Below are 23,815 nucleotides of genomic sequence, written 5' to 3' on the forward strand. Positions count from 1 at the left end.
TCCCCACCCAAATGTTGCATTTTTTTTTCTGAGAACAGTTATAAGAAACGGGGCTATTTATTCTATTGATGCGTATATTTATTGGAAAAAGATTAGGTGAATAGTGTTTTACAAATGACATTTTAATCATAGTTTACATTTCTTAAGGTTCGTTAAGATGTGTTAATAACTGTTTATTTAGAGAATGTGCATTATAATAGCGTGAATTTTAAATTATTTTAGCATAAGACTTTTTAATAAATAATAATTCAAGAGATACTTATAACCAAGCTTGGTATTCACAAGAATCTGTTATGCCAATAATGCATCTAAATTCTTCCAGCGTTTATGGTCAATTTAACTGGTTGGAATAACTGCCGAAGCGAGTCCATGAGGCCGTCTATTAATTGCGTAGCCAGTTTGTGTGTCTTAGATGATGAAAAAAAGCCCAAGTTTATCCCTGAGGAAAAAACCATGCCACCTTCGTATGAGATTGGTAATTTACCAGTCTCATACTCCAATCAGCAAGTGAGGTATCTTGCGATTGAGCTACGAACGCTCCTGTTTCATTCTTGGTGTAAACTGTCACTTGCCACCAAGTTGGAACGCAAACAAAACATTTGTTGCCATGGAAACTCGAAAGCATTTACTCCGCTTCGGTGTTACTCAACTAAATAAACGAACTGTTTTAGTGGAGATACATGGGTGCTTTATTTATCATTCAGTTCTGCATTGTTGGTGAGAAGCTCTTTGAGTTTGGACGTGTCTTATACGTGGAGGAAACTCATCCCTAATGTAAATAAATATTGAGGGAATTTAGGAATGTGTCAGAAAATATTAGATCCAGATAGCCTGTGTCTTTTTTAATATAAATATATGGCTGGTCGAGTGGTTAGCGAGTTCGAATCCCGCCGTGGGCATGGATGTTTGTGATTGTCTTTGGAAATACTAGTGGTGGTGGTCGGCGGTAGATGGTGTTGGTGTAGTTGTGGTCAGTTGGTGGATTGAGTGGCGGAGACAGAGTTGTAGAGCAGGTGCCCTCCTTCGATGAGTCTTGGACGGAGGTGTCTAATAATAATATTGAAAGACGTTGGCCTTTTTTTTTTTAATGTGAGATCATAAATTAATGTATAATAAAAAAAATAAAGAACAGATTTCTAATTTTGTATTAAGTATATTGCGGGCATTCAGGGATATCGGATTTGTTCCACTTGCACTAATGCACTGTAATTACTTTGATTACTGAAGGTAATGTTGAGCTGTTTTTTATGTAACAAACCGTTACATAAAAAGGCTGATTAGCGACTGGAAGGATTATTGTGACGTTTTATGACTAGTTCTAAAGGCTGTATGATATTAAGCTAAATACGATGCATATAAATATTCGAGCAATTCTCAGGTTGCCAAAGGGTATTTTAGCAAGGATACCTGTCGCGAGTAAAATAAAATACGATACACAAATAAAATAATAAAATATGGTACCTGGAAGAGTGTGGAAATATATTCAGTTTATGAAAATATCAATGGATAACCATTGATATTTTCGTGAGAAAAAAAAATATATATATATACTGTATATATAAAAGCACCCGACAACATTCAAACTTCTCACAGGCTGCAAACACTATTTTGGATTAGCATATTTAATACTGATGAAATGTGGCATCATTTTTTTTGCGAATTCGATCTTGTCGTGGCAATAAAAACAGCAACATTGGGAACTGACTGCGATACTGACGGGGAAAAAAAAACTAAAAGTATTTTTTTTAAATATATTTTTCGTCTCGACTGATAGGTATATTATGAAGCGAAAGCAAGACAATTATTCCGGTGTTAAAATCTGGCTGCATAAAACATTTTTCCTAAAACAATTATCAGTTAGGTTGCGGTATTAACACGAAAGGTCCATACAAAGGAAAGACGTTCAGGTTGGCTCGTATCCAATAAATTGTGGTGCAATTTTTCCGGGAACAAGAATTTTAGGCCGATTTGAAGTTGAGTATTTTGGTGACGTGGACGTAGCATCTACGGAACTCCTTGTACGACAGCCTTTCGAAAAATAATCATTTAATAATTACTTAGAGAGATAGAGATCATAATGCAAGTTTGTACAGCGTACTGCTGTCACTCGAGATGACGAATATCATAAGATTTCCTCCTTCCTTTTTTTTTCTTAGTTTCTCCTTCCTGATGGGGGGGGGGGGAGATTCACCACAGAGCCATTCATATATGAAGTTATTCAACTGGATCCCAGATATTGGTATTCTTGCACACTCACCAAACTTCTATGTGACGCATTTCCACTAGGAATTTCTCATTAGTAAGTCCTGTTCGTGGTGGAATTCAGGAGAGTCGCTGCTTTGGTCTTCAAGAGCGAATGGTTTTGTCACGGGATATCTACTTGTCAGAAGGAGCACCTGTCTCACAGTCTTCATAATTTGTCTTTTCTGTTAAATACATTGGCTACGTATTTGAATCATTGCAACATCTGTTCCACAATTTAAAGAAATTGTGGAACAGATGCACTTGGAAAAGAGTTTTGCATCATTTTTCGAATAGATATTTATGCCTTTAACTGCGAGGCGTTATAATGAAGTTTAGCGCATATGAAGTCGAAATGGAAAAAAAAAATGACATCAAAGTACGTTTGACACAACAACTTAATTTCTAATATTTTGTCATTTTCCCGATATTGAAATTAGAATAAATTATTATCTAAATAAAGGAAAGATCATTTTTAACTACTCTGTATATTATTAATTAGCTAAGGAAATGGATGAACAGTAAGAACAAAATATGCTCCTGGTGCTGTTTGCGATTTAATATCTTATCTCGAGAATTTTGTCAATGTTATTGAGTTTAAGAATGTTGTAGTAGTATGCTCATTTAAAATTGGAACATTCAATTTTATTAACGCTTAATAAAAAAAAATCGTTAAAAACTTAAAGCAGAGTTAATACAAAAGTAATTGGATTTATTCTCTTTGTCCACCATATGAAATCTTGTTAATCCAATCAGTAGCATTTCGTAGCAAAAACAGGAACTAATCAGAGTTTGCGTAGTTTAAAAGATTCTTTAATGTTTAATAGAAGCGCTGTTGGATTAAATTTGAGTTGTCGTGGAAACAACTCCGGGAAAAAGTTCGAACTTTAGCCGCGAAGTCCTAACGCCTTAATCCAATCCATCTAAGCCTATTTTGGCCGTCTATTTTTGTTCGTTTTAAAAGTCCATTAGTGCAGTACTTCTTAAGCTAATTGCTTTGGTGATATTGTTTCTTATCAGATAGTTACCGTACACGATTGAAGGTTATCTTCATCAGTCGATCGATAATGCCACCACCTGCGAAATTTCCAATGAACGTCTTGAATGCAACTACGTCTTAGTTAAATGTTTCAAATAACAAATAAAAATTGCTTATAGATTTCAAAATTATACCTCCGTGTACATGTGCAACATATTGATAATCATTGAAGGAACAAATTTTACGTAATATTCGCTACCTTCGTTAGCTAGCGAAATCGAAAAGAAAGAAAGAAAAAAAAATTTAATCTTCCAAAACATTTCGCTATCATTTTCTTCTTAACATGTCGCGCTTCAAGTAGCTATCCGTTCTTACGCCATTAAGTACTAGCTAAGATAGGCAGGTTAAGCCACATTCAAACACTTACCGTTCCCTGAGGCAGGAGCTGCCAGCACCTCAGTCCTTAAGATGGACCCGCAAAGCACTGCAAGAATGAGAGAAATCCGGTGCATGATATTCTAGAAAAAAAGAACAACAAACATCATTTGCTGTGGAAGATTGATTTCCTTTTTTACTGTATATATATAAAAAGTGTTTTTATTTACTAAACGAAAGAAAAGAGATCGAAATATGCGTTCGAAAATTAGGAGATTGAAATAGACGTTTGAAAATTACAAATAAGTTTCTTGTTGTGTTAACGTAATACTTTTAGTCCACTGGCTTCGGGTACGTTTTATAAGGTTCAGAATAGCTTAAAAGATTGACTCCCCCCCTCTCTTACCTTATGTATTTTCTCCCTGTTACTCTGACTAATATTGCAACTTTAAACGACTTTTGGAGTTTAGTACATTCTTTACGCCATAATTTATGCTAACTGTTTCGTAGATATTGTTTTTTAATAATCGACTACTAACTTGAATCCGAATGTATAGCTCAAGTCGAAAGACGATTGTTTAATCGAATAGTTAACTTTCCATATGGATAACTTGATAAAAATATCTTCTGTTTCTTCATATAAACTTAACGCAGTTCATGTTTTAAGAACAGAGAGAAACTGTTATCTATTTTCTTATAGGAGAAATTAAAATTTGAGTAGTTTCTTAACTCTTTACTGTGTGTATAATTTCGAAACCACTTTGGGTTTAGTTTCAATGAATCATCATTTCTAGAAACTGTCAACTGCTACGTGTTTGTTTAGAACTTGTAGGATTGCGTTGTCCAGCATGATCGATGAATAAACTCCTCCTAGTCTGATGACTAACATCCAATCAATAATAACCAGGTAAAGTAACAACACCAAAGTAGTGACTGGAGTTATCACTAGCCATCGGCTTTTTAAATATGTAAGTGACATTTGGAGTTTACCTTTCGAAATGATAATGGTTAAATTGTTTTTACGGAAATAACAAAAGTGATAAAAAAGCCAGGTGTGTTTCCATTAATTGAATTAATTTTTGTTCTCATTATAATGTTTTAACGACGTTTATTTTTTTTTTTTAAAGTATTTATTTGCCGAAATGTGTTAGTTCGCGGTTCCAAGACTTGACTGTCAACTTTTATCAAAATTAAAACAACAACAGCAATAGAAATAACTATGTAAAGATGAACAAAATCCAGATAATTACAAATTTAGCCAAAATATCATTTTTAGGAACGTAACAAAAATAAAAAGTTAAGAAATTCGTGTTCGAAAGAAGTCCTTACCTTTTATAGCAAACTATACTACGTCTTATCTTTTGATTACTGTGTTAGCCCCTTGGAGGTGGGCCGTAGCAGAGAACAGATGTGCTGTACCAAGAAGCTGTACTTGCGTTTGATGTTTCCCGAAGTGTGGAGGTAACGGATGTTCCGCTTCTAACCATGGCAGGTGACGTCATAAGGCATAAGCCATTATTAACAAGGGGTGGCGCGAGTATTTTATCCGATAGAAGCTTGGCACGCACTTACCAACAGAATAAATTGCCCTTGAAGGAGCTAAAATTGGCTTCTCTATTTGATCTTTTATCGTCTTTGGCATTTAATAAGCTGTGTGCTTTTATTTATCTCCACAGTGGCATGTGGAATGCTATAGAACACCTTTTCACCGCTGCTAATATTGTGGCATAATAACATCATGTCTAACATACAAAATATTTCATATATCCGATAACAGAACTAAAAATTTGAAATTACTAAACCTCATTATGTATTGTCACGAACATTGAACAACAAGCGAGTATAAGACAGTAACGAAGCATGAAAACAATAGGATCGCGAATAGGAAGGAATAAGGGAGAGTAATATGCAAATCAAAATTAAACTGAGAAAGAATTTTTCATGGGGAAACGGAAATAAATAAAAAAATTTTGAGTGTTTGCCATTCTTGACGATTTTGATACTTTGACTTTTACGAACACTTTTATATTCGTTCTCTTTATATTGTTTTTCACCCAACTCTTACCTGATATGCAAGATAAATGTACAAAGATTTTGTATTAAAAGGGTTGACTAATAATAAGTATTCAGAGATACTTAATTTTCTGGCTATAAAAGTGCCCTATCGGTTGCCTCTGTGTAATTTACATTCAATACTGAAATATTTTATTTAGCAGATATAACATAGCAATATTGACCCTGGCTGTATGTTTCAGGTCACCTATCGTGATAGATGATCATCAAACTACACAGAAGGTCAAAATTTCGGTTTGGTCGATCATTCTACGTCGAATAACACATGCAGATAATAAATGTCATATACTGGTCTCATCGCTTTGGGTTCCGCTATTATGATTCCAACCAAATCCAATATATTCGTTGTCATCTTTTGTATCACTTTTTAATGAACAGATGTTCTCTTATTTTTAGATTATTGTATATATATTATGTGTAATAACTTAGATGCAATGTTGTTTCATTTTCCATTATTTACTTATCGACTTCCGACCCTTATCTAGGTAGAAGGTGTCACTGCCCTGTATAATACTAACTTCAGTGTTGGCACAAATATACATTGTATTAATCGAAAGTGAGGACACCATATATATACGGGCGTTTCATATGTTCATGCTGATTTGTTGGATTGCTTTCCTCATGAAACTTAAAGTTCTAACTTCCTAAATGCTTCCGATACAGTTCTTTTTCATGTCGCTTTCATATAATACATATAGAAACTGTATTTGATTGCAAAATAATTCTTATTTCAATAATCCATTGTCGAATTAAAAGTACATTTTAGACTAGTTTTCAATGTATATATTTGAAGTGAATCCCACCCACAAAAGGTAGTACTACAAGTTACATAGTACTACAGGTTTATATTAGCTCCTTTAGCGAAATTCGTTTTTTTTATTTTTTTAATTATATATTTAGTATTTTATATATTTGGAAAACCATGTTTGAGAGACCAAACATGGAACGTCTTCAAACAGCTTCATGGCTTCAATTAGCAGGGTAGTAGTCTTACACCGGCAGATGAAATTTATCTCTAATTTCTTACTAAACCATCGAACGTTCGTTCTTTCCTGCAAGTACCCACTTTTTCCACTCTTTTCTGTTCCGAGCTCTTTCAGTTGAGTCCAGAATTTTCATCTCAACTAATTCTTTGTCGATGCTATCTTCCCAACGTTGCCATGATTTTTCCTGTAGGTCGCTTTCCATTGCTTTGGATACTTGTTTAACCATCCTCTCATCACCCATCCTTTCCACATACCCAAGCCATCTCAGTCTGGTGTGAGTAGTGAGGATTTATAGACTTCGTATAATATTTTCTTTCTCCTTTCACCTGGTGTGTTATCTGCTACAGATTCAAAGACTTTCCTAAGAATGTTACACCATACCTTACTTATTCATTAAATACATTAAGTACATTAAATATTCATTAAATATATATCTGTATACTTTTATACGAATCTCTCGCACGAAATGTCGTCCAATGTTTGATCTCCTTGTTCTGCATACCAAACATAATATTTTTCCAAACTGCTTCACATCCCCAATGTGTAAAGCGATGAAATCTATCATCTAACGCTTGTAAAACTTGGTTTTTACCATGGTACATTTCAGCTAAATAGTTAAGAGTATCCGTAGTGTTATGTTCAATCTCACCTCATAGATAAGGTTGCCGTATTCAGAAGACAAATCACGATATTAGTTTTCCCTATATATCAACATCATGTTAGCTTTACCATATCTATAGATCAAATGGGGACGCTTTTTTAAATGTAAATACAAGTAATCGAAAACAGTATTTTTGCTGTTACTTAAACCTCCCATGATGGCGTGTAATTTAAGCTTTTTGTTTAGTGAATTCTAACAGGTATCTATGCAATAAATAATTAACTCACTTGACCTCATGGTAGCTTTCGTAATCTTTCCTTTTTTAGCTTGATGGAAAATCATTTCTTCATCTTCGTCTTGAATTTCGCCTGCCTTTTAGATAGCGTATTGATTTCGCCTCCAATATGTTTTCAGTATGCTGTGGGAAGTGATGACTGGGCATAATGCACTGGTGGGCGAATCAAAAGCAGTGTACCGTCGTTATTTTACCATTTTAAATATATTAAACTAATATATTTGAATTTACATCTTTTTCGCGTTTTTCGGCAGGGCATTTTCCAAAATAAAACAAACAAATAAATAAAAACTAGAAACATTTTCGATGTTTCTGGTCGTACGGTTACTCGTGAATTCCATGTTCTGTTCACTGACTAGCCGAGTGCATTTTTCTTATGTCTAATATTTTAACTGCCATGACGCCTTTTTTATCATTAAAAGCATAAACTAGCATTAAAACATGCACATTAAATAAAACAATTGTAGAATAAGAAAACGAAATCCAACTTAATAAAACCTTAATGGTATTAAATAATAAGCAATGACAAACTTTGTTTATATGGTGCTTTTAATTGTTAATGCGAGATTGCTGTTTTTATATGCCAGATCTTAGTTTATCCTCAGAGAGCACAGTTGTGACTTTCGAGGTCCAAACGTTACTCAATTCGAAAAGCGACCCTTAAAATTGAAGCCAACTTTTTTAAAGCATAGTTCTTGAGGATTGTCATCCAGTCCAGTCAATTCTGTTGGAATACTTTTAGAATACAAATCAGTTTTTTTTTGTTCAGACACAAGTTCTTATGTGGCTACTTATCTGAGTGCACGAGCTGAGGTTGTGTGAGTTTACACTCTGAATTCTAATGTTTCATTTTAGTTGCGACTCACTTCTGATCAAAACTGTGCGCTATTTTGCTGGCCGTCAGCAATCAGAAGTAAACTTTATTTTAGTATGCTTGCTAGCTCTTCCTGAAATCCTGTAAAGTATTTTTCTTCGCTTGTCTAAAGCAAATTATACTTGACAAGAAATTATATTCTTGTTTTAATCCTTTAATCAAATGTAGTTTACGCGTGAAGTATCTTCACTACTAGGCTTCCTATAATAGAGGCCGTTGACTTCACATCAGTTGCCTTTGTAGGAAATTGATATGAATCAATTACGCTTAGATTAAAGAATTACAACAATATCATTTCTTGTCTACTATAATTTCCTTTTTAACCGAGCGAAAAGCTTTTTAAACTATCTCTGATTCTGAGATTTTAATAATCCGGTGGTGATACACCATTTTAATAATATATGGAAAATGTGTGACTTCTGCATTGATTTAACCTCAGTGTCTTCCTGGGTCTAGCTCCTACTGAATGAGACCTCAATAAAGGTCGAAACCGGTTTGAGTAGAGGAAGTACGCTGCATTATGGGATAATAAAGCACTTGATGCGAAGATAACCTCTATAGCCTAGTGTAAGCGTATAGCCTAGTGAAGATACTTTACACTCAAACTTTGTTTACTTACGCTTGCTTAAAGGAATAAAAGAAGAAATATAATTTCTTGAAATCCCTCGGTTAAGACTAATTAGGTTAACTTAAACAACTTCCTCAATAATGGTTGATATTAAAATTGACATTACTATTCGCTAGAGCAAATGTTCTTGCAACTAAGAAGGGAAAATAAATTTACTTTCTTCAAAATGATTAGTTTATAATGAATTAAGCGTTCCTTAAATAGGGCGAAATTCATATCTGAAATTACAGTGTATTCATCATAATCATTAGTTGAACAGTTGGTTGTCAGCGCCATCTAGTAACGAGTTGCTTAAAATCAGATTAATACTGTTATGCAATCGGTGGAGTGCATTGTCCTTTAACAGATGGGATTTATCTTCGAACCGACTACATCTCCTTGAGTTGTATAAAAATAATCGGACATATCCCTTGTAATTACTGTATTCGAGTGCCTTCGGTTAACGAGAGTGCGTTTCTAAAGTCGAGCATCGTCATTCAGGAGAACTAATTTAGCTTTGCACTTTCTCGCTAATCTGGCTCTTCGCCTCCTCCACATATGTCAATAGCCGATGCATTGGATTAAAGAATGTATTAAAAAGCGAATATCTCCTTATTCTCTAAAGTACTGCAGTCGCGAAAGCTTTGCTTTTTTTTTTTTTTTTTTGAAAAAGCATTTCCGTTTTCACGTCTTGAAGCTATCTGATTACACGGTATTAATTGTATTTCATTGGCTTGCATCCTACCACTCAACTCCCACTGCTCACTTTGAAGGAGAACACCCACACAAAGATCTGCTACAAAAACAAAAAAAGCACTACGAGATTATGTGACGAAGTAAGATTACTCTCTGCAGTAAAATTAAGCATTTCTCCATATCAGATCTCATAACGCCGTGGTAGTTGCATGTGCATCGCCCTTAGAAAGCTTATTGTTCTCTGCTTAAATTGCATTACATTATAATTAGACCTGTCCTTATAATCCAATTAGTAAATTGGGTAAAGAAGATTACTTAATCAAACGAACTATTTTTGATCTTTGTTCTTTTTTTTGCTTCCATTTTGTTTCTTTTTTAAAGGCGTTTTTATACTCCTCCCTCCTTTGCTGTTTCAAGTATTTATTATTTAATCAGGGGGAATGGGAATTTTAGTTATATAACAAAAAAAAAAAGGATACACACTGATGAAGCAAAACATTATGATCACCCAGGTCATTTCCGGCCAAGATTGTACTGCACGATTGACCGGAAACAGATCGGTGGTGGTATGTGTCAGAGAGGGGGGGGGAGTTTCTGGTAATGGGGAGTCCACTCATCCTCATTGAATACAGCTTGACCGCTAATTCTTACCTTAGGGGATTGTTTCGGACCAAGTATTACCCTATATGGTGACAATGTGACCCGATGGATCTGGACTCTTCCATCAAGACAACGTTCGCATTGTGTAATCATGGTTCGAATAGCATGTCCAAGCATTTCGTGTGCTCTCATAGCTACCTAATTCTCCTGATTTAAATCCCGTTGAACTTTTGTGGGATCATGTGGAACGTCGATCAGCATCTGCCGATCGACTCTATTGCCTCGCTCCGTGGCTGACTTCTTCGACGTTATTCTGTCTAGTTGGTCTAGATTACAGTGCTTCCCAAGCTTATGGATGTAAAGGCCCCTTTGGAAAAATTAAAATATTTCACGGCCCCCATGGAAAAAAAAATCTTAATACAGACATATATTATTATAATATTTATTGTATTTATATTCAATACAAAACATACACAGCGAATATTGCAAAAATCAAATGCAAATATTCAATTTTTAGCATCTTACACACACACATTTGACATGGCACACTTAGTCTTAAAACATTTTAAATTTTGTTTTAATTAATTCACGAACCCTCAACAAAACTAACGTCTCCCCCCCCCCCCAAGGGGGCCGCAGTCCACAGTTTGGGAAGCGCTGGTCTAGAACACCTCAGGAAACCTTCCTGTGTGTTTGGAGGGGGTGGGGGTAGAGTCAATACCCAGACAAAGGCAAGCCATATCTCGTTACTAGGAAGGTAGTCATAATGTTTTAGTTCATGAATGTATGTTTAGTTATAAAGTAAACATTGAAAATGAAAATTGAAGTAAATTATTGTAATAAACAACGCTAAACAGTTTTTCTGTCAGTCAATTCCTGAAACTCAAATTTGGATTCGCTACTCTCATATAGACGCTATTTATACCATATATTCAGGATGTTTTAGGTATCTTAATTTTAATATCAGCTTATCAGATGAAATTTTAAAAATTACCTTAATATTTGTTTTCAAAAATGCTGAAGATCTGTCACTTTGTTTTTTTCGACATCAGGTTTTAAGACTCGGCTAACTTATTGCTCATTTCTTAGCAATAAACCAAGCATCTGCTTGTTTCCAAGTCATTCGAATTATGAACTGATCATAACACCTTAACTAGCTCGTCACAAGTTTGTTGTTTACTTCCATGTCTACTTGCCATTAACTTTCCTCTGTGTGAAGGAATAAACTTAATTAATTCGCCAGAACTACATTAAGGCAAATGAGTCACAACCGTCATAATGGTTAATAATTTTTTTAAAGATTCCACTGTATTATTATGGGGAATGTGCGTCTTTCCAAAACTATTGAGACAACGAATTTGCCTAGGTGAAATGCTTTTAATTTCTTTCACTTGTGACAAAGCTTCTCAAACACGAGCAGCTTTGTCACTATCGAGGGTCTTGCACCTGATCATTTTGATTGAAAAAAAAAGAAAGGAAAAAACTGTAGATTTTTTTTTAGATAAAGTGGTGCGAGAACGTTACTCTCCGTACCCACTATGGGAGTGATCCCCTGTATTTCACAACAAATCATCACTAAACATATTTTAGTTCCATAAAAAGATACGTTCCCAGAAAGCGAGGAGGAAATAAAGATCAAGAGGATGCGACACCAGGAAATGTTCCCCATTTGGCAGAACAAGTAATCTGGCAACTGCAGAGAACACATCTTCGCCATTGTGACAGATTAATATTTTAGGAAATAAAGTTGGTAAGTTAATTATAATTAAGCAGCTAGGCTGATATCAATGTATTCATAACATATTGGCCTTGTGGGATGCAAAAACCGAGTTTCCAAGATTAAAAACACTTCCACTTCTACGAGTATATGAGACTAGCTAACTCACCTTAAGTTGAAAAGCCTTGATAAAAGTTCGTGTTCTAAACGGGATTCGAACTTATGTCTCTCCGACCAATGCATAAATGTCACGTCTGCGCTATGAACGTGAACTCCAGCAATGAAGAAAGGCTGTATTAATGGTCATAGCTAAAAACACATTCACTTGTGAATTATTCATGATGTCCTGAGGATTTTCAATTCCAGTAGACTTGAATGTTGATTGTCAGCTCGCTGAAGCGAAACGCTGCCAGTTACTAATTAAACGAACCGTGAATGTTTAAGTTACAGTATAGGAAGATGCTCCCTCATGTCATAGGATAGTTCTAATATAGTAATTAATGATGTAGCATTCCTAATGATGCTCTGTCATTTAGCATAATACTCTATAACAGTATCTTGAAATGTTCTATAAGGTTATAGGAGCAGAGAGAGACGAGATTTTTTTTTATCATAATCTTCCATACTGTGGTATTGCAGTAGATAAAATTTACAGGTAGATCAACACATTGGTTTCCAAAGAACCATAAAGAAGGTATCCGAATATTGTTAACTGTTTCCGGAGACTGCCTGAATATATTCAGTGTCTTGAAATCGTCCATACTACTCGAATTTCCTTAAAATTCCGTTTTAATCGGTGATACTAGATTTGTGGAATCGAAATCGAGCACGCAAAAACGCTTTCCCTCTCCAGTTTAGTCACCATTTTCTTGTGTCAACAGTTGCACTCCTAGTGAACATTGGAGTTACATCATCTATCCCGTATTTTTGAAGCCGTTCACATCATTGGCGGTTATTCTAGATTGGTTGATGTTAGCAACGTATTTGCTTTCGTTTTATATAAATCCCACACGAAAGGTCATAGAACCTGGCACACACCAGTGCTATGGATTCTTCAATCTATTAATGCCAGGTTCTATGACCTTTCGTGTGGGATTGAAAAGATTACTGGGTGTTTCAAGGAAAATAAAACCCGTTGATAGTAAAATTTACATTAGAAGTAAATAACTCGTGAACTAACAGCTGAGTGAAGAAAATGTTATTAATATAATTCAAAATTATAAAGAGCCGTAAAGATAACAATTGGAGTAGTTTTTGATAAATACAGTGAACTACCCGACATAAAAGCATTATCTAACATGATCTAATAAAGCATACGCATTATTAGATCACGTAAAAAAACTGGAAAAGACTGATGTAATGTATTTTATAGAATTACATAACATGAATGGAATGAGTAATCCCAGGATACCCAAGAAAATTTTCCACACAATCTTGCTGACGGCAAAATTCCATCGGGAAGATCAAAGAAATGCTAGCTCCTGACCTTAATATCTTGTTAAGGTCAAGAGCTAGAATGGACAAGGAAGAAAAGCGAGAATTACTTCTTTTACTTCTAAAGTTTTAAAAATAATATATAATCTTCCGAATTCTTAAATTTTAAGAAATGTTCTATTCTTAATTTCTAAGAAAAAAAAATTAAAGGTATATTATTTGTTAAGTATGTTTTCTTGCGTTACCCTAAATATTTTTGTTATCCCTAAAATATTTTAGTCAGTTATATTTCTTTATACTACAAAAACGAATCGCCTGCCGAATCCATGCGTTATCTGTTAGTAGGCTAAGTATCGCATATTTCCTGATATATATATATATATATATATATATACTATATATATATATATTCATTATTTCCCCCTAATATATATATATATATATATATATATATATATATATATATATATATATATATATATTAGGGGGGAAAATTATAATAATTGCATTATAATAATCAGGGGAAACGCAAAATTCAAGTTCAATTGCTATCGTGATGTGAATTGCTAGTCTCTTCTTCTCACCACCTAGCACTTGATTAATGCAATACTTCTTGAACTAATCACGATAGTGTTTCTTGTTTCACTTTCTCCTAAGCTTTCTTTTATTCCCCCCCCCCTCACCACCACACACAACTGTGAAATCGTAGGCTTCTACATGATCCTTGTTACTGTCAAACGGCGTAATCCCCAGCTTCCATTCGCATGTGGTATTTTGGATGAAAAAATATGAGCTTTAAGTTCGTCGCCTTTCCCCCCCCCCCCCCCGCTTTTGGAAGCATGGCTTGCTGTGTCTGGTCGGTGGTTTTCTTTTTTTGTTGTTGTTATATACTCGAATTGGTCACAAAATAAAAGAATTGGCTTTTCCAGCAAGCCAAGATTACCCACGCCTCTAGTGCGTGGGCATTCTTGACGCTTGTGACGTCAGCTCAAGACACTCTTGGAACATTGGTACCAGTATTGATATTGGGAAAACAAACCCACAAGCAACGAAAAAAGAATCATTGGAGAACACAACACTTTCTTATAAGAAAGAGAAATGTTTCATACTTTTTTTTAAATTAAACATTCATTATAATTCAGTAAATAATTATTTATATTTTAAAAGTATTATTTACGTGCTGCACGCAAGGAAACTGGAAATTATGATTAAAGAGAGAAAGAATGCAAAGAAAACATTAAGAAAAATAATAAATTATATAAGTATTAGTGCATTTATTTTTATTATCTGTTTGTTTCAATCCCTAAATTGTGAATGAAAAAAATGTGCTAGGAAGTTCATCCCGATCTTCCCATCCCGAATTAACCCATTTATATTAACTGCATGTCAAAAGGTTTAACTATGTAACGCATTTCTAGCAAAACTATACGATTGTGTTTTAGCTATTCGTACACTGCTTGCAACCTGTTCGAATTCAATCTTTTCATTCTTCGAAGACTGACTAATAGATATGACATTTACGAGTCATATAACAGGATTAGTACACAAAACCAGAGCTTTTCTTCCATCGCTGTGCTGTTACCATATTCTCATGCAACAGCATCATCACGTTTTTATTCTGCAGAAATATTGATTTATTTAATGATTTTATTATATGCACTTTTTTCCAGATATCATGGAAGGATTATCACTATAATTTATAATAAATTATATACACATAAAAATTTCATCATGTGCGGAACCTAACTTTTGTCTACTTTGTATATTACATGTTTTGTTTTTTTTTGCTTGGATTTTTTTATGATTATCGCAAAATCAATGGTTTGACTGCATTTTAATTTTCCAAAAAAATTAAACCTTTCTGATACTCGCTAATTCTCAATTAATTTATGATTTTTTTACCATTTTTTCTCTCTTACCTCTCATTCATATTTGAATTACCTAGTTATCCAACCACTTTATTACAGGAATAGGAAAATTGACGGATTAGCGGATGAATCCCGGAGTGGAGTTTTATTTTGAGCAGTTTATATATTTCTAGAGATATGAAAAGAGAATAATTCGCGATTTGACCAATAGATGAAGCTGAGTTTGGGACACTTAAAATTTCGTTTTTTGTTACTACAAAAGTATCACTCTTATCTCTATAAGAATGATAGTTTTATTATTCTGATTTGATTGGTGATAAAATTTGGGATATTTACTAAAAGTGAGCAGTTTCGAATGCCGTCATGTGAACAAAACTGTGTGTTTTGTTTCATATGTGGCATGGTTGTTTATTTTTCAACTGAAAAATAGATACACATCCGAATACAACATACATAATTTTACGAACAAATGCTAGTTTCACGAATGCGACAGTTATTTCTTTAATATGTTATATAGTAGCACTAAAAATCTTCGTGTTGAACCGCTGTATTCCACAGTACAAAGAAATTCTATTTTCTTGGTGTTACTTGAGTTTTTTCCCCTTATGTTTTTCCTTGTAACTAATGAAGAGAAAAGTCTTCATTTTAAGTACTTTTCCGAGGTGTGAGCTGCAAGACATATGAACTCATTTGATGACCAAGTGTTTCAGTAGGTGTTATTTATGAAGAAATACGTTCTCTTGGGGTAGAAAATCTCCTCGCCTCGCGTTCGTTGTTTCATAAAAGAATGAGCCAAGCAGCAGGAAGCTTACTAAGTTACTCTTCTGCTAAGCAGAATGTAGCTAGTGTTTTTTTTTTCTTTAGTTTCTGAAATACATTACAGTAGATGTAATATTGGGATATTCTTTCAGAAATATCTGGTCATGTTCTCAAGAAACGGCAGATATTGTTGGTACTCTTTTGAATATTTAACTTAAAACTTTTTTTTTTCCCGATCAGAAATATAAAGTTGAAGCCTTAACTGAACAATTGTAAACAGTAGTAGCAGTAAATAGTACCAGTTATATATTATGCCAGGTTTCTTATATGTACAGTATTGTTAACCAAAATTAAAAATAAAACCTTATAACTGGCCAAGTTTAGAACAGAAAATCTAGAATTCTTTGATGTATTTTTCTTAGTGCTTTATTAGTTTGACAGCATTCTTGTTTATAATATTCTCTGCCTGTGTAGCTCAGTAGAAGTGGCGTTTGCACTCTACAGCGCTTGACCGCACGACGAAAGGCGTTCGAATTTAGTCCCCGAATAGAGGAACTTTTACTAAGTCTTTTCTCGACCGGTTCCAGAGTTAGTCGATCTCTGGCACGGGCTAGCGGGTTTTTCCTCCCGGAAACTCAAGAAAATCGGCCGTCGAACCCACACTATTTTCAGACATTAAAAATATTGTGTTAGGGTTACTAGTCGCCTTTTTCACTGCGTGCCAATTAATTAGTGATAGCCTTGGGCCAGCTATTTCTGATTGGCTACCAGTGGAGATTGAACCAGGGGTGCTTAAGGGTCAAAGCTGTATAACTGAGAGGAAACCTCCACATAGACTTTAAAGGAATGCGGAGAACCGACCAGGGCTGCTGACCTAATGTCCAATCCTCACCTTCTCGTGGTGCGTCCTTTGGGTATCTACTTGGATACTGAATGAACGAGGATGGGCTGGCAATTTGGGATTTAGCCGACCGAATTGTATTCTTATTGGTTAAACCAAAATAAAAAAATGATGGTACAACATGACAAAATTTCATGCCGTTGTTTTCGCCAGGGAACCAGGGCGAACAGCGAAAAGTCAGCTACTGGAACAAATCTGAAAACACACCCCAACCTGAAATCTGAAAACATCACCAGAGTTAAAGATCGGTACTATCAACATAAGAAGCCTGAATGGCAAAGAAATGGAGCTAGCTGAGGAATTAGATAAGTACCAGATCGACATAATAGGGGTGACTGAAACAAAAAAGACAACAACTGGTGAGATCTTTCGGAGCAATAAATACAAAATGATATATTCAGGCAATGACAATCAAGGAAAAGGAGTAGCCATAGTATTCAACACAAAATACGAGGCTAATCTTCTTGAATGGCAGGCAGTCTCAAGTAGAGTAATGTGGGCAAATATGAGAATGTGGGGAACTGGACAATGAGACTTGTTTGTGCTTATGGTCCCACAGAAGGTTCTACTAAGGTAGAAGTGGAGGAAGTTTTTGATGCTTTAGAAAAAGCAACTAAAACAATGAAAAATTGGTCCTTGTTGGGGATCTAAATAGCAGAGTAGGAAATGATTATGAGACAAACAAAAATATTTTGGGAAAATTTGGAGAAAAGAGCAAAGCTAATAATAATGGCAAATACCTGTTAGATTTCTGCTCAGAACATGGACTGGTTATTACTAACACTATGTTCCAACATAAAAATGTGCACAAATTCACATGGAGAGAAGAGGCTAGGAATAAGAAAAGTCTCATTGACTATGTTATTGTTGATAGTGATGTTTTTTTCTCCCTGGTGCAGGACACCAGAGTGTACAGAGGATTTGAAATTGGAAGTGATCACTATTTAGTCTTGAGCAGGATAAAATTGAATTTCATATTGAAAAGAATAACATGTAAGAAAGTTTTAAAGCGAATAAAAGTTGAGCAGCTCTCAGATGTGAACTATAGACTAAAATACACAAAGTTTATTGAAGAAAAAATGAAAGAGTTTGAGAACAGGAATCAAACCTTGGAGATTCAATGGCAAGCCTTGAGGAAAGCCTTGATTGATTCAGCTAGAGAGGCATGTGGTGAAGTTGTCTACAAGGATAGAAAAATTAGAACTCCATGGTGGACACAGGAAGTTAAAGAGGCAGTGAAGGAAAAGAAGAAAGCATATCAAAAGTTCCTGTCAAATAAGTCAGCTTGTGCTCTTAGAGAATACAGAGACAAATGCGAGAATGCTAAACACTGTGTAAAACTAGCTAAACAAAAGTCATGGGAGGACTTTGGCAAGAATATAGAAAATAAATATCAAGAAGGTGGCAAAATATTCTGGAGGTTGTTGAAGAAGCTTAGGAAAAAGTTGAAAATGTCAACTGTGTTGTGAATGGAGAACCTGTGGAACAAGTAAAACATTTCAGCTACTTAGGCACGATTTTTAGTGAAGATGTTAAATTCAATATAGAAATAGACAACAGAATCAGCAAAGCTGGTATGGTGGGAAGTCAATTGAATAAATTCATATAGAATAAGAGAGAAATTAGTCGGAACACTAAATTAGCTGTATACAAGACAGTGTTCAAACCATTTTTAACTTATGGATCTGAGAGCTGGGTCAAAAGTAAAACACTTGACAAAAGACTAGAGACCTCAGATATGAGAGTCCTGAGAAAGATTAGAGACGTGAACAGATGGCATCAATGGCAATATCATATTAAAAGCGAGGATATTAGGAAAGAACTAGACATTGTCAACATCCAGGAATGCGCCAGCAGAGCTAATCTCAGGTGGTATGGTCACTTAAACAGAATGGGCGAAGAAAGATTAGCAAAACAAGTGTTCTCTGCCAGGTTGGCAGGAAAACGACCCAGAGGAAGAGGTGGATTGATACGGTACAAAGTGCCTTAGACGATAGAAATATAAGATCTGATAATAATATTGGAGTCTTGACAAGTAACAGACTGATTTGGAGGAAAATTGTAAATAAGAAGTTAGTAATGATGTAATTTTTTCATGTAGCACTATCATATCCTATACACCCCTTGAGGGTACATGGCAGGAATTTGATGATGGAAATTGAACTGCCCACTCAGTCTCTGAAAGTTAGATAGGGCTTAAACACGGCCTCGCCTACTTTTTATAGGGGAACATAAAAGCCTTAGCTTATTTTTTTATAGTCTCTGCCACAATGGTTGAAACGTGTTAATAACGGGAGATGAGACAAGGATTAGGATAAACTGGGAACCCACGTCTAGTTTTTTTTTTTTTCTCTCGCTATAAGCCTCAAAACAACCGTTGGTTTAAAAATCAGTTAGAAATGGTTTCAAATATAATTCAAATACAGTTATGTCATAATTTAATTACCAGTAGAAGTTTAAAAAAAAATGGCAGCATTTTACACTTTCATTTATGATAGCAAAATCAAAAGCATCGTCTTCGAAAGATGTATGTTAATTTCATCCATAAGAGTTTCGTAAACTTTTTATCCCCCTTTGCTTCCCCCCCCGTAAAGAGCTGGGGCACACAGATTAGCTAACGTTTTTTAAACTGCTTCAGGCTCCCAAAAGAAAGACAGTGGTCTCCAACACAGGGCGATAAAAAATCATCTATCTTGTTGCTTATAACTTAAATTATTATACCCATCGTCCTCCTCGGGATATGGCCTTTGAAGAAATTTTCAGGAAAAAAAAATACAACTATATCCAGGAGAGCCGTTTTAGGTGCAGTTCACACAATACATTAAGTACCTACTAGATATTTCGATTCCGTAGTGCAGTCATGAGAACATAGCAATCTGTCTAGGATGCGAACATTTATACGAACATTTTTAACCGAAAGTGAGTTAGCCAGTCTTACACGAGGTCGCAGAGTTCCCGTCCTTGGAACTCGGGTTTTTTGTGCTGCGGAACAGGCAAACCCGTTGCACCCAGTCATTAGCCATTACGTATTGTATAGCCTTGATTGCTTTTGCTGGAATTCCAAGTTAGATAAACGAAGCTTCTTTTTTTAGATTCGTTTCCTAAAGAAAGAAAACGGGTTTATTGAACAAACAACAAATCGAGGTTGTTTGGTGGTTCAATTTTGTGAATCTTTTTATCGTAATGAAAGAAATAGTTTATTAATATTTGTTGATTTATATCAGTTTTGGTTTCAACTGACCATTTGTAGTGGGGAAAAAAATTGTACATCTACATCTAAATTAAAAATGAAACGCGTTTCATAATCATTCACAGTAGTTGAATCTACAATGTAAAAAGTTGACTCGTTTTTGCTTACGTACATATCATTGCCCACCTGGTTGGTCGAGTCAAGTGGACAATGTTCTTCCCAAGTTCGAATTCCCTGATATGCATGTGAAAGCTTAAGTGATACGTCGCTATGGGGGAAATTAGTTGTACACGATTGTACGATAGGTTTTAGTTTTACAAATTTTCGTGCATGTGATTCACCTTATATCATATGCACCGTAGAAGCAATTTTCCTCTGTCTAATTTTGTAATTAAAATGATCCGATCAAAATTAAAATGACGCGACAAATCTTTAATAGAGATCCTGAGTACTGAATTTAATTAAATTCCCTTAATCCAGAGTGGAATTATTATTCTTATTTTGAATTTTCACCAACTAAAAATGAGTAGACTCGAAAAATTGACAAATTTTGCCAAACGATGTCCCCTTCCACGTGATCTGATTAAAATGCAAATTGAGTATTCAACAAATTTTCGTGCTGGTCCTAATTATGAGCTTCCACATTTTGAAAAGAAAAAAAAAATGGAATTGATATAAATATCGTGCTCAGGGAAATTATTTTGGGTTTTAATTTCTGGATTTAAATTAGCAAAACATGTATTAGCAAGTTAGGTTACTTGTCGAATTGTTCGCATAGATGTTCTTTATATCCGTATTGTAAACATGTGGATCTAGTTATGTTATGAATTTAAAGGAACAGTATTGTTTATCTTGTTGTTGTTGAATAAAGATGTCTTGAAGTAGCAGTTTCATTATAAAATTTTCAGTTCCTCTTTGATAGACTGTAGTTTAGCAAAACCTCTTCGATTGCGCTAAATTTAAATCATTGAAAATAGTTTATTTCTAAAGATATGATCGAATTTAGCAATTTAAAAGATGCTTTTCCGAAACAAATTAAGGTAGTTGCTTCATACTGTCTCCAGACAATATTGAACGACTTCCAGTGTATACCAATTGTTGCAACTATTGAGTTATTCAAAGAGCTAATCTTTACTGAACTTGAAAATATCACTTCTGTCGATTTCCCAGGTTGGATTGGAGACACAAAAGGTTGCGTTCATACTTTGCCTGGAGGGAAAAGTGACTAGCTTCACGAAGTGTTGACTTAAGAGATACAGAAGAATACGATCTTCGGCAGATCGCTTTTAGGTTTGAAAAGCTTGCATGCTCAAAAGAAAATTGTCGTTTTCTTGTAGCGTATGTAAACTCAGATGTCGCAAACGCGATTTAATGTAATTATATTTGCCAACTTAATATTGGAATAACAGTGATATTGTTTGAGGTGAACAAACGTATAAAAATTGTTAATTCGAAGCATATAAAATACAACGAAAATTTTTAATCTGTAAGCATTAACAAATCAGACTCCCACAACGCAGTTATGAAACACCAATCGAAGTTTTGTTTGATTGTTTAATTGAACATTTGAATTAACCACGATTGATTAAAATTTACAAATTGAAATCGATCGTGGTTAATTTAGATGCATTTACGTTAACATTTAAATCTATCTGATGTTGCATATGAAACATATCGCAATATCAGATTTATTTATCCACTTAATAATATTTCTCATTTAATTTGAAGGTTTCAAAATGAATTCCTATATTTATATTTATACAAAAGCAAGAAATATGGTAAATTGTTTGTATCTTCCAGAAGCTTGAATTAGCGTTTGTAATGCATATTTATTTTTGGCAAACATTTCTTCTCTATAAATTGCATCGGCCTTCATACCATAAATTATTATAACGTACATTTAAGCCACTTCAGAGACTCTAGTAATCAGTGTTGGTCTCCCACGGAAAGATAAAATCATTTATGTATCGTTTAAAGATTGAAAAGCATCGAGTGTAACCATAGCGTCGTTGCTATGGTTACACTCGGCCTCTCAAGCTTGCTAACGTTTGCATATTATTGTTATAATATAGGATAATGTATTGCAATTTCTAATTTACAAACCACGCAATTCTTGCTCTCTTTAAATATTCGTTAAAAATCAGTGAAATCGCTTATTGTTTTGAAGTTACTACTTGTGCAAATACCTTAGCATAAAGGTGTTTCTCCTAAATAGGTCTGGTGTCTTTTGAAAGAGTACTAGAGAATTATTAGATATATGAAGAGCCAAAGGCTTCAATTCGGCGACATATGACTTGTTTAAGTTAGGGGATATTACATCCCATGTATTACATTCCAAGCGGAGCAAGATCCGATCACTATTCTTGGTATTTAACCATAATGTGAACTTAGCTCCTAGGAGCTGTATTACTGTTCTACATTATGAGAGAAGGTCACTACCCAGACCGGTTTCAACCTTTATTGAGGTCTCATCAGTGAGCAGGTAGACCTAGTTAATATCAAGTTTGCAGCGAACAGAACTTACAACCCTTCTATGAGTATTGCCGAGAGGTGTCCACCTTTGACATGAGTTGCCTCAGCTTGCACTACCTTAAGGGTCAGTTACTGCAGTATCCAGGTATTTGCTTACGCTTGGAATCGCCGAACTTTATATAGTTTCTACTATATTCGGCATGAAACTCTTTGAGTTTCTTATTCGGCTAAGAAACGACATGGGATGTAATATCCCCTAACTTAAACAAGTCATATGTCGCCGAAATGAAGCCTTTGGCTCTTCATATATCTAATAATTTATTAGGACACCTCTCGGCAATACTCATAGAAGGGTTGTAAGTTCTGTTCGCTACAAACTTGATATTATATTAACTAGGTCTACCTATTAACTGACGATCCAGTTTGTGAGGAGTGCCCGATCCAGCGAATCTGAAAGAGAGCTGCATGTTCCAGTCCTGCTGCCAGAAGCTTCCAGCCTTGGTGAGAATTTTTTTTTTTTTTTAGTTTCTTTTTGCCTTGTGCCCGCTTGTAGTCTTCCGCCTCTACGTAGTGTAGCAGGAGATTTCTGCAAACGGGGAGCGCTTGGCCCTGGTTTAAAGGTCTATCCACTTTTCCAGGACTTAATTCATAGTGAGATATTTTTCTCTCTTCCAAATGACTTCATTTCTGCCGCGAGTGAAGACCCTCGGTATAGAGGCAGGCGTCAACGTACCGAAGAGGACTGTAGCGGGAGCTCTCGCCGACATAGTAGGGGCACAAAAGATACTTGGTTTTACCCCTTATGGAGCAGGTAGATACCAGGTAGTTGTGAAAGATATAGAAACCAGGAATAAGTTAATGGCAGGTGTAGAATGTGAAGGGAAAATGATCTATCCCTTCGTAGTAGGAAGTCTACTGAAGACACTACGAATAGAAAGGTTCCCTGTAGAATATCTCGAGGAAGGGAGTGAGATAATAAAAAAGGTTTTCTCAAAATGGGGAGAGTACGGGACGTCAAAATCACCAACAATGCTGACTACCCCGACTGGAAGACTGGCGAGGTGACCTTCCTTATGGAGATGAAGGCCGAGGTCCCCAACTTTGTATTTCTAGGCTCTGCCAGGGTAGTAGTCAACTACCCTGGTGT

The 23,815-nt window shown here is 35.2% G+C and overlaps 1 protein-coding gene across 2 annotated transcripts in view; it reads right to left on the minus strand.

Moving 5' to 3' along the window:
* The window catches only part of LOC150098824 (uncharacterized), a 174,602-nt gene that overhangs the window by 148,404 nt on the left and 2,383 nt on the right, over positions 1-23,815 (minus strand). Inside the window, exons 1-2 of one of the 2 annotated variants that reach the window (XM_090405473.1) lie at positions 4,925-5,032; positions 3,648-3,738 (exon numbers count right to left, since the gene is read on the minus strand). In XM_090405473.1, the coding sequence (XP_090261599.1) occupies positions 3,648-3,732 (85 nt within the window). In that variant the 5' untranslated portion in view covers positions 3,733-3,738; positions 4,925-5,032. Of the gene's footprint in view, positions 1-3,647; positions 3,739-4,924; positions 5,033-23,815 lie in introns of those variants that run through there. The other variant, XM_090405474.1, reaches the window with a different exon arrangement.

The sequence above is a fragment of the Typopeltis vanoorti genome, chromosome 15 (genome assembly GCF_054136105.1).
Source record: "Typopeltis vanoorti isolate ZY-2024b chromosome 15, IOZ_Tvanoo_1.0, whole genome shotgun sequence".
Classification (NCBI taxonomy): domain Eukaryota; kingdom Metazoa; phylum Arthropoda; class Arachnida; order Uropygi; family Thelyphonidae; genus Typopeltis; species Typopeltis vanoorti.